The sequence below is a fragment of the Nicotiana sylvestris genome, chromosome 4 (assembly GCF_000393655.2).
Source record: "Nicotiana sylvestris chromosome 4, ASM39365v2, whole genome shotgun sequence".
In the NCBI taxonomy this organism is placed as follows: Eukaryota; Viridiplantae; Streptophyta; class Magnoliopsida; order Solanales; family Solanaceae; genus Nicotiana; species Nicotiana sylvestris.
The window spans coordinates 33,167,749-33,178,682 of record NC_091060.1 but is presented as its reverse complement, the minus strand read 5'-3'; the positions used below and the strand labels follow the sequence as shown (position 1 = coordinate 33,178,682).

General features: G+C 39.2%; 1 protein-coding gene across 1 annotated transcript; it reads left to right on the top strand.

Annotated features, from left to right (window-relative positions):
- Nucleotides 1-1,876: 1,876 nt before the first annotated feature.
- Nucleotides 1,877-2,633, top strand: LOC138889399 (uncharacterized). The gene is made up of 3 exons (XM_070172704.1): nt 1,877-2,047; nt 2,175-2,387; nt 2,496-2,633. The coding sequence occupies exons 1-3, from the start codon at nt 1,877-1,879 to the stop codon at nt 2,631-2,633; spliced, it is 522 nt and encodes a 173-aa protein (XP_070028805.1).
- The last annotated feature ends 8,301 nt before the right edge of the window (nt 2,634-10,934 follow it).

The window sequence follows — 10,934 nt, the reverse complement described above, 5'->3', positions numbered from 1 at the left end:
TCCTTGTGGAAATATCCAAATGATATACGGTTTAAATATTTAGAAAATAGACTCGAACATCTTTCATTTGATAGGTTGCAAACCATATAAATCTTTATATATTCTGAGATATGAGATTCTAAAGTCGGCTCCATGCATCAGAAAATTCTGTCGAAACTGCTCCACCAACCATCTTCAATCGATCATAACTTTCTGATAAAATATCCAAATCATGAATGGTTTAACTTTTTGGAAGGGCTACAACTTTCATGTTTTGCAAATTTTCTGATTCCTTATCTATTGCAAGATATGAGCTTTCAAAATTGACTCCTCGCATCAGAATTTTTTTGGCGAACAGCTGCTGCAACAGATTTCAGCATATTTTCTTTGTCCGAAATCCATTCCGTTAACCTTCTGAAATCCACCCAAGGCCCTCAGGAGCTTAACCGACCATACCAAAATGTCCCAAAACATGATACGAACTCGCTCGAGGCCTCAAATCACATCAAACAACGTCGAAATCATGAATCGCACTCCAATTCAAGCTTAATGAACTTTAAAATTTCAAACTTCTACTTTCGGTGTTTAAACCTATATGATTAACCTCAAATTTTACTCACAAGTCATATTTGACATTACGGACCTACTCTAACTTTCAGAATCGAAATCCAACCCCGATATCAAAAGTCCACTTCCGGTCAAACTTCTCAAAAACTTTCAAATTTCTCTCTTTAGCCAAATGATTCTAAAATGACCCACGGACCTCCGAATTCACTTCCGATCGCACTCCCAATACCAGAATCACCATACAGAGATATTCCCAGACTCATAATCCCAAACGGACATCGATAGCATTGAAATGCACTTCAACCCAAATTTATGAAACTCTTCCAAAAATGCTAACTTCCACAATAGGTGCCAAAATGCTCTCGGTTCACCCAAAACCTGATCTGGACATACGCCCAAGTCCGAAATCATCATACGAACCTGCTGGAACCTTCAAATCCCAATTTCGAGGTCATTTCCTCAAAAATCCAATCCTAGTCAATGCTTCTAACTTAAAGCTTCCGAAATGGGAATTTTCTTTCCAAATCAATTCCAAACTTCTCGAAATTCAATTCCGACCACATGTACAAGTCATAATACCTGACGTGAAGCTTCTCATGGCCTCAAACTGCCAAACAACATGCTATAGCTCAAAACGACCGGTCGGGTCATTACAATCATTATCAGACTGATGAGGTGTTGGGTCACACTTTCAGTGATGGGTTTGACGAGGCATCAAAAATGAATCTTGACTCAGCATGTGGGGGTAGTTGCATGGCAAGGACATATAGTGAGATCCAGATCCTACTAAACAATTTTACTACTAATGATAATAATTGGAAAGGAGATGGGGGACCACGAAGAACACTTAAACAAAAAGGCAGTAGGTGTAATTTAGCTTGATGATTTCTCAGTGATGAGGGTAGATATAGAAAGATTAGCAAATCAGATGAATAAAATGACAATGCACCAAGCACAACAGATGTATCATATGTAATAGATGTCTATTTGCTGCGCGTTATGTGGTGAAGGTCACACAAGTGACATATGCCCCATGAATCCTGAATCCATCTACTATATGGGGCAACAAGCTAGAGGGCCGATGAATCAAAATGCTCAGTATGGTAACACATACAATCCGAACTAGAGGAGTCATCCTAACTTCTCTTGGGATGGAAATCAGAATATCAGGCCTCAAGATAATTATAATCAGCCACCTAAACCCCCACAGCAAGCAGAAGAGAATTTGACTGACATGATGAAACAACTCTTGATGAACAATCAAAAAATTATGGCTGACAATCAACAATTGCGCACAGAGTTTAGAAATCTAGAGAGGTAGTTTGGGCAAATGGCTAACACTCAAAATACTAGAGTTGCTGGAGCTCTCCCAAGTGATATAGAGAAAAATCCTCAAGTCAATGCAGTGATGTTGAGAAATGGGAGAGAGTTGGTAGAAGTGCCTAAGAAGAAAAAGGAGCAGTCTGGGCTCGAAGAAGAAAGAGTGCCAAAATTTGTAGAGGTAGATTAGAGAAACAAAACAGAGTCTGAGCATATATTAGAGAGGGTGCCACCCCCCTTTTCCTCAAAGATTGAGAAAGAAGAATGATGACTACATATTTCACAAATTTCTAGATATGCTGAAGCAGATACACTTGAACATCCCTTTGGTGGACATGCTCCGTGAAGTTCCAAAAGATGCAAAATATATCAAGGATATAGTAGAAAATAAGAATAGGTTAACTGAGTTTGAGACCATCATACTTACTGAGGAGTGCACTTGCAGGATTCAACATAAGCTTTCACAAAAGCATAAGGATCCGGGTAGTTTTACCATCCCCGTGAGGATTGATGAAATTGATGTAGGTAGATCCTTGTGTGATTTAGGTGCAAGTATCAATCTGATACCGTTGTCAGTGTTCAAATAATTGAGCTTAGGAGATCTAAGACCCACCATGGTGATTCTACAGTTAGTTTATAGATCTTATGTTTATCCTAAAGGGGTAATTGAGGATGTCTTGCTGCAGATTGGGAAGTTTATTTTCCCTATAGATTTTATCATCCTGGACTATGAGGCTGATGAGTTAGTTCCTATCATCTTGGGATGACCTCTCTTTGCCACTGAAGATGCAATTATCAAAGTTCGAAAAGGTAAGATGATCTTGAGGGTGGACAATGAAGAAACGGTCTTCAATGTATATCGAGCCATTCAGTTGCCTCATCATTATAAGGACCTGACCATGATTTTTGTGGTAGAGATGAATGAACCAGTCGTAGAGCCAAGTGCATTTAAAGATGATGAACTAGAAAAGACATTGATGTTGTTCAATCACTTGGAAGTTGAAGAAGAGGTTGAGGAGATGTTGCAAATTCTGGATGCAACTTGCGAGTACATAAGAGAAGGATCCTAATTTGAGCCTCTAGATAGGCCAATCGGCCCTCCCCCTAAACCCTCAGCTGAGGAGGCTCTAAAAATGGAACTTAAACCCTTACTATCTTATCTTTATTAGGCATATATGGGAAGTTCTAACACTTTACCTGTGATTGTTTCTTCTCATTTGTCTAAATTCCAGTAAGAAAAGCTCTAAAGGGTGCTGAGGGAGCAAAAGTATGCCATTGGCTGGACAATGTTTGACATAAAGGGTATTAGCCCTGCATTTGGCATGCACAAAATACTCATATAGGAGGGACACAATACTAGCGTGGTACATCAATGTCGCCTAAATCCAATCATGAAAGGGGTGGTAAGAAAAGAAGTGATTAAGTGGCTCGATACATGTATATTATCTCCTATCTCCGATAGTAAGTGGTTAAGCCATGTTTAATGTATACCTAAAAAGGGGGTATGACTGTAGTAGTGAATAAGCAAAATGAATTGATCCCAACTAGGACTATGACTGGTTTACGAATATGCATAGATTATAGGAAGTTGAATATTGCTACATGAAAAGATCACTTCCCTCTCCCCTTCATTGATCAAACGCTTGACAGGTTAGCCGTACAGAAATACTATTGTTTCCTTGATGGCTATTCGGGGTATAATCAGATTTTTATTACCCCAGAGGATCAAGAAAAGACCACTTTTACATGCCCTTTTGGCACTTATCCATTTAAGCGAATGTCATTCGGGTTGTGTAATGCACCTGCGACTTTTCAAAGGTATATGATGACTATTTTTACCGATATGGTGGAACGATTTGTGGAGGTTTTTATGAATGATTTTTCTATGTTTGGTTCTTCTTTTGATGAATGCTTAACCAATCTTGCTAAAGTGCTTGTTAGGTGTAATGAGAATAATCTAGTACTGAATTGGGAAAAATGCCATTTTATGGTACATGAAGGTATAGTGTTGGGGGACAAGGTGTCCAAAGATGGATTAGAAGTTGACAAGGCTAAGGTGGAAGCAATTGAAAACTTGCCACCATCGATTTCAGTGAAAGGAGTTAGGAGTTTTCTGGGACATGAAGGTTTTTATCGCCGATTTATAAAGGATTTCTCAAAAATTTCCTCTCCTTTATGCAGGTTGTTGGGGAAGGATGTGTCATTCAAGTTTGACGATGCTTGTCTTAAAGCATTCAAGGAGCTGAAAAAGAAGCTAGTGAGTGCACCAATCAGAGTGGCTCCTGACTGGAAAGACCCATTTGAGCTGATGTGTGATGCTAGTGATGGTGCAATTCGGGTTGTATTAGGCCAGAGGAGGATCAAAATATTTCACTCCATTTACTATGCAAGAAATACTCTCACTCCTACTCAAATAAATTATACTGTGATAGAAAAGGAGTTGCTTGCTATAGTGTGGGCATTCGATAAATTTCAGGCCTATTTAGTTTGCACCAAAGTCATTGTCTACACAGACCATGCAACTATCAGGTATTTGTTTGAAAAGAAAAATGCTAAACTAAGGCTAATCCGTTAGGTTTTACTCTTGCATGAATTTGACTTGGAGATCTGAGACTGTAAAGGAACAGAGAATCAAGTGACCGATCACTTGTCCAGGTTAGAAACTCAGAATCATGTAGCTAAGGAAGATATCATCAAGGAAACCTTCCCGAATGAGCAATTGTTGGCCTTTACTGCTGGGGAGGTGCCATGGTATACATATTTTGTGAAATATCTAGCAAGTGGAGAAATGCGGCCTGATCTTGAACCCCATTCTAAAAATAAGTTCTTGCGAGATGTGAGGTCATATGTGTATGATGAGTCGTTTCTATTCAAATTTTGCATCAATCAGTTAATGAGAAGATGTGTACCCGAATTTGAAATAAATGCTATCTTACATGACTGTCATGCATCACCTTATGGTGGTCATCATGCGGGTGACAAAATGGCAGAAAGGTGATGCAATCGGGTTTCTATTGGCCTAGGTTGTTTAAAGATGCCCATGATTTCGTGAAGAGGTGTGATAGGTGCCAGAGAATGGGAACAATTACGAAAAGACATGAGATGCCATTGCATGGTATTATAGAGGTTGAAATCTTTGATGTCTGGAGAATTGATTTTATGGGTCCATTTCCCTCATCCAGTGGGTGTATGTACATTTTGGTGGCCGTTGACTATGTGTCGAAGTGGGTGGAGGCCATTGCTCTTCCTACCAATGATGTCAAGGTTGTTGTCAACTTTGTGAAAAAGCATATTTTTACAAAATTCGACACCCCGAGAGTGATTATAAGTGATGGGGGAACCTATTTATGTAACAAGCTTTTGAACAATGTCTTAGCAAAATATAAGGTCAAATATAAGGTTGCAACAACTTACCATCCTCAAACTAGTGTACAAGTTGAAGCATCAAATAGAGAGATAAAACAAATTCTGGAGAAGACGGTTAGTGCAAGTAGGAAAGATTGGGCTGCAAAGCTTGATAATGCTCTATGGGCATACCGGACTTCCTACAAAACTCCAATTGGAACCTCTCCGTACGAGCTCTATGAGCACAAGGCCTATTGGGCGATAAAGAAGCTGAACTTTGATGCAGATTTAGCGGGTAGAAAGCGGTTGATGCAATTGAACGAGTTTGATGAGTTTCGCTTGCACGCGTATGAGAATTCCAAGTTATATAAGGAAAAGACCAAGTGTTGGCATGATAAGCATATGCAACATCGTGAGTTCGAACCGGGCCAATTGGTTCTCTTGTTCAATTCAAGGTTGAGACTCTCTTCAGGGAAGCTCAAATCGAGATGGTCCGGCCCGTTTGAGGTAGTGAGAGTGACTCCACATGGTGCAATTGAGCTGCACGTCATAGGTGGTGAGAGAACGTTTTTAGTGAACGGACAAAGAGTAAAGCACTGTTACGTAGGTGACTTTGATCGTCAAAAGGCAAAGGTGTTACTTGCCAATGACTAGACGAGATTCTATATCATGCCGGGATGTTAAATCAGGCGTTTGTTGGGAGGCAACCCAGCTTTACTGCTTTCTTTTAGTTTTGATTTTTCTTTTTATTGTATTATTTTTGTAGTGCTTGTTTTGACTGTGTAGGATTTTGAGCATAGGGAGCAAAGCTAGAGGAAGTGTGCAAAAGTGAGCTAGACGGTGAGAATAAGTGTGGGGTACCCACACAAAGGATCATGCCTGGGGAAGTCTGAGTACCCGTGAGTCGCTATTGCTTTGGCCATTGGCCTTTCAGGGAGTTTCTTGTCCACCCTCGTTATTGTTTTATTTTATTTGTGCATTGGGGACACTGCACTCTTTTAAGTACGGGGTGAAAGAATTTCTCTAGATAATTAGTAGTAGTATGATAAAAAATTATTAACTTCTTATTTTTGTTTTCGTAGTTGAGTAGGCTAAGAAAAATCGAAAAAATGAAAAAAGTAGAAAAATTGGGAGTTTCCCGACGATGGATCTCATTCGATGGGTTTCTTGAGGGATTTAAGTCGAAAGTATCACGGCGACCCATCCCACGTGTTAGACTTCAGCATTGTCTAGTTGGACAAGGACTTGTCCTATAAGAAAGAGCCGGTATCTATTCTAGACCGGCAGGTTCTCAGATTATATCAAAGAGTTTTTCTTCTGTTCGTGTTCAATGGAGAGGTCAGCCTGTTGAGGCAACGACCTGGGAGTCCGAGTTCGATATGTAGAGCCGATATCCCCATCTTTTCTGCGACTCAGGTACTTTTCTTATGTCCGTTCGAGGATGAACGATTGTTTTAGAGGTGGAGAATGTGATGACCCAAAAAGGTCATCACTCGTTTTGAAAGAAAATTCAGTGTTCCGAGGCCTTAAAAACTTTTTTTGTGTCACCTTGATTTACGTGCACATTCCGGACGCGTTTGTGGAAAGCTTTTATGTGAAAACTAAGTGAAATAAGGAAATTGTCCTTCAAAATTAAATAAAGTTGACTTGGGTCAACATTCTTGGTAAACAGACACGGACCCATGATCCGACGGTCTCGTAGGGTCCGTAGTAAAATTTTGGACTTGGGCATATGCCCGAAAACGAATTCTGAGGTCCCAAGTCAGAGAAATGAATTTTTAAAGAAAATTATTTTCTGGAAAATATAAAGGTTTTCAGAAGTGAATTGATACATTTTCTTGATGGTATCTGACCCGTATCTTGGTTCCGGAGCCCGGTAGAAGTTTGAAATAATAATTAAGATGAATCTGTAAAATTTAGTAAAGATCGTAGTTGGTTTTGTATAAAACGGACCTATAGTTGAGAAAATAGTAACTTCGATGTTCTCGAGTGTTTTCATGAATTTGAGGTTTAATTCATAGTTGTTGATGTTATTTTAATGATTTGATCACGCGAGCGAGTCTGTATGCTATTTTTCAGTTTAGTGTGCATGTTTGATTTGGAGCCCTGAGGGCTCAGGTGAGTTTTGGATAGGCCACAGAGTGAAATTTGACTTAGGAGAATTGCTGGTGTGTTGTAGATGTGTAGCAGGCCTCTGATCTCGCAAATGCGAGATCAAGCATCGCAATTGCGATGCAAGCAGGGGTCGCAAATGCGAAGAACCCAGGGCCAGCCTTGTCTCGCAAATGCGAGGTATACTTCGCAAATGCGAAGTCTTCAGCACATGCCCAGAAGTCGCAAATGCGATGATTTCTTCGCAAATGTGAAGGAAGCAGGAGTCACAAATGCGATGTATATCTCGAAAGTGCGAAGGTAGTAGGGTCCTTAAGGGTTGGCAATCGCGAACCCTGGTCGCAATTGCGACATCAGAGACCTGTTAAATGAATTTCAGACGGGATTTCAACCATTTTTACAACTTTCTCAAAACCTAAACTCTCTTGGGTGATTTTCTAAATAAAACATCTTCTCCAAATCAATTGTAAGTCATTTCTAACTCATTTTTCTTTAATCTATAACTTCTTTTCACATGATTTCAAGCCAAAATCAAGGGCTTTCATGGGGGAAATTGGGTAGAACTTAGGATTTTCAAATTTTGGGGATTTGGACCTCAATTTGAGGTCCGATTTCAAAACAAATTATATATTTGGGTTCGTGGGTGAATGGGTAATCGGGTTTTGGTTCGAACCTCGAGTTTTGACCATGTGGGCCCGAAGTCGATTTTTGACTTTTTGGGGAAATCATTGGAAAACCTATTTTCATGCATTAAAATTGATTCATTTAGCATTTATTGATATCGTTAAGTAAATTATGGCTAGATACAAGTGAATTGGTGGTTGAAATAAGAGGTAAAGCGATAGTTGAGGCTTGAATTGTGTTCGTGGCATTGAGGTAAGTGTTTGGTCTAACCTTAGCTTGAGGGATTAAGAATTGTGTCTTATTTGCTATGTGTTAATTGTTGTGTACGACCGCAGTGAGGTTGCTGCCTTCAATCCATCAGGAGACCCGAGATAGTCCTGCAGGCGTCCGCAGGCCTTGGCGTCTCCTTCTATCTTTCCATACTATTTCTTTTATGTATTTCAAAAACAACTTTGTATTTATCTTTTAAGACCCCTATTTGTAGCACTCCTAGACAGTCTGTGAGATTGTGACACCAGTTCTGTGTAGCTTCTGTTTATGGATTTGTATCGGTATTATTATTAAGTTGTTACATTTCATTCTTCCGCTTTATTATTTCCGATGTTTATATAATATTAATTCACAACTGTTAAAGAATTAAAAATGAAAAGGGTTAAAAAATTGTAATGATTGGCTTGCCTAGCTTTCACCAGTAGGCGCTATCACGGCTCCCCAGGGTGGGAAATACGGGTCGTGACATATGCCTTGAGAATAGTGAGTGCTTTGGTTGTGATTTCTTAGGCTCAATTTTTGACTCTTATATAAATACTTTAAATTGTATGATCTTAACTTTGCTTAATTGCTTTGACGTGAGTGTCTTGATGAGTCCAATCCTGAGTGAGTTATGTCCCATGTGTGTATGAGGTTGTGTGTTATTTTGTGCATTGCATTTGATGTCTAGAACTTTCCCCGTGTGTTTGCAAAGCGAAGTAGTAATTTTTTTCAGTCTTGGAAGTGATATAGGCATTTCTTTGTCGAGCCAGATATATATATTTTACCTGCCTAATTGTTATGTATCGTAGTTAACCTCTTTGAGCTTGTTATCTTGTTTCATTGGCAGCCACATTTCAAGCATTACCCATTTGTTTGAATTGACCATCTATTTTAAACCTTTTCACCTCTCATGAGTAGTTAAATTGTTATGAAATATACAAAAGATAAAGTGTGGGGTGTCGCGCCCCCTTTTTTCCCTCCGCGGAGAGAAGCCCGGGTTCCGACATTCATATGGGGTAATAACTTATTTCCTTTTGGGATTTGGGTATTTGAAGAGTCGCCACCTAACGGATTATGGTGCGTTAGGGAACCTTGAGTGAATAATTCTTGGATTGATTTGCATTACCAGAGATTTAGGGTAAGGGCTCGAAATAACCTGGAGGGGAAGGTGTTAGGCACCCCTCTTGGTCCACAACGGTGGGTCCCAGCCGAACTTATACTTATGAACTAGTCCTTTAACAAATAAATAATTTAAACACATGATTATAAAGAAGAGCGGGTTTTGGACATTACATGACTCAAATAATGAGACAAAGGAAAGGCTTAAACAAATTGTATACATATGGAAAGTAAAGGGGATTTGGGAAGGAGGGGTCCTAGGTTGGTTAGCCTACAGGATCACTCCACGCAATGCCCGGTAAACACTCCTCAATGAGGGGCTACACGTTGCATTAGCGCACAGTCATCATATAATGTTCTACAAATGCCCTCCCATTGGTCATATACTAAAGCGTTCTAGTAACCTTGACAATGTCCTATGCGTGCATTACTCGTCCCTTCCTCGTTGCCCTGGAGGTATTTTAGGACCTCTATTATTTGGGACAGTTCTAGACTTTCCTAAAGTCTTAAAAGGATAAAAATCTAGGCATCAATCAAGAACAGCTATGATTGCATTTAAAGAAACAAGTTATAGGCTCACAGTTACCTCCTTAAACATAAGAAATAAGTGCACGTCTTCAAACAATATTGAAATACTTAAGAGAAAATCCTAGAACATGATATCTAGATGAGCAGAGGTTATATAGTGTTGAATTAGGACAATATTTAAAATCTCCATATAGGCTTGCCTAAACGCAGAACAGTGATGTCCTAAAAGCATGATAAATACATTGATGTCGTAAAATAGTGAACAATTTTTTAAACGAACTCTTGAATTCCTATAAGCATGTTGTCTAGTGATAGTAAATTAAGGCAGTGCTTTAAAACTCAATTACAGAAGTGGATAGTTTATTAAGCCAATTTCAAAGTGAACTAACACGAATTAGACTGACTTGTGTAGCTAAATTGATTTTAATTCTATAGGCAGGATTTCTGATTTTAATTCTTATAGGCATGGCATATAATTGTTAAGAGCTGGTGTTGGAACTTATAGGCATGATTTTAGTGAGACAAATATAAATACAAGTAGTAGCAGGAATTGAACTCAATCACTTTACACTCTATAGGCATGGTATCTAATTATGAAATTGATTTTAAACCTATAGACATGGTTTTTTTATTATTGAAACCTTTTAAATCCTATAGGCATGGTTTCTAGGGTGGTAAAGAAAACATAGCAAGTATATTAACATAACTCTATAGGCATGGTATCTACCCGAGTTACCCCACAGATATGTAACTACCCACCCCTTTTCACTAATCACCACAATGTTGTTTACAAATAATTATTACAGACCAGCTGAATATATTACATAAACAATACAGAAAAGAAGAAGAACTATAGGGAGCCTGAAGTAGGCCCAAATGGCTTCCCCAAGCCTCCAATAGCCTCAAATGCCAAATTCCATGACAATATCATTGTCTAGGTGCGTCAGATTTCCCTAAGGATCTCAAATATCCTGAGCAATGCTCACACGTAAACTTTATAACCAGAACTGAGTAAGCGCAGTGTGAAAAAGCCAGCTCCAGTGTATCAGAGTTCAGAGGGATCTCACAGAGATCCCAAGGCAGTCACA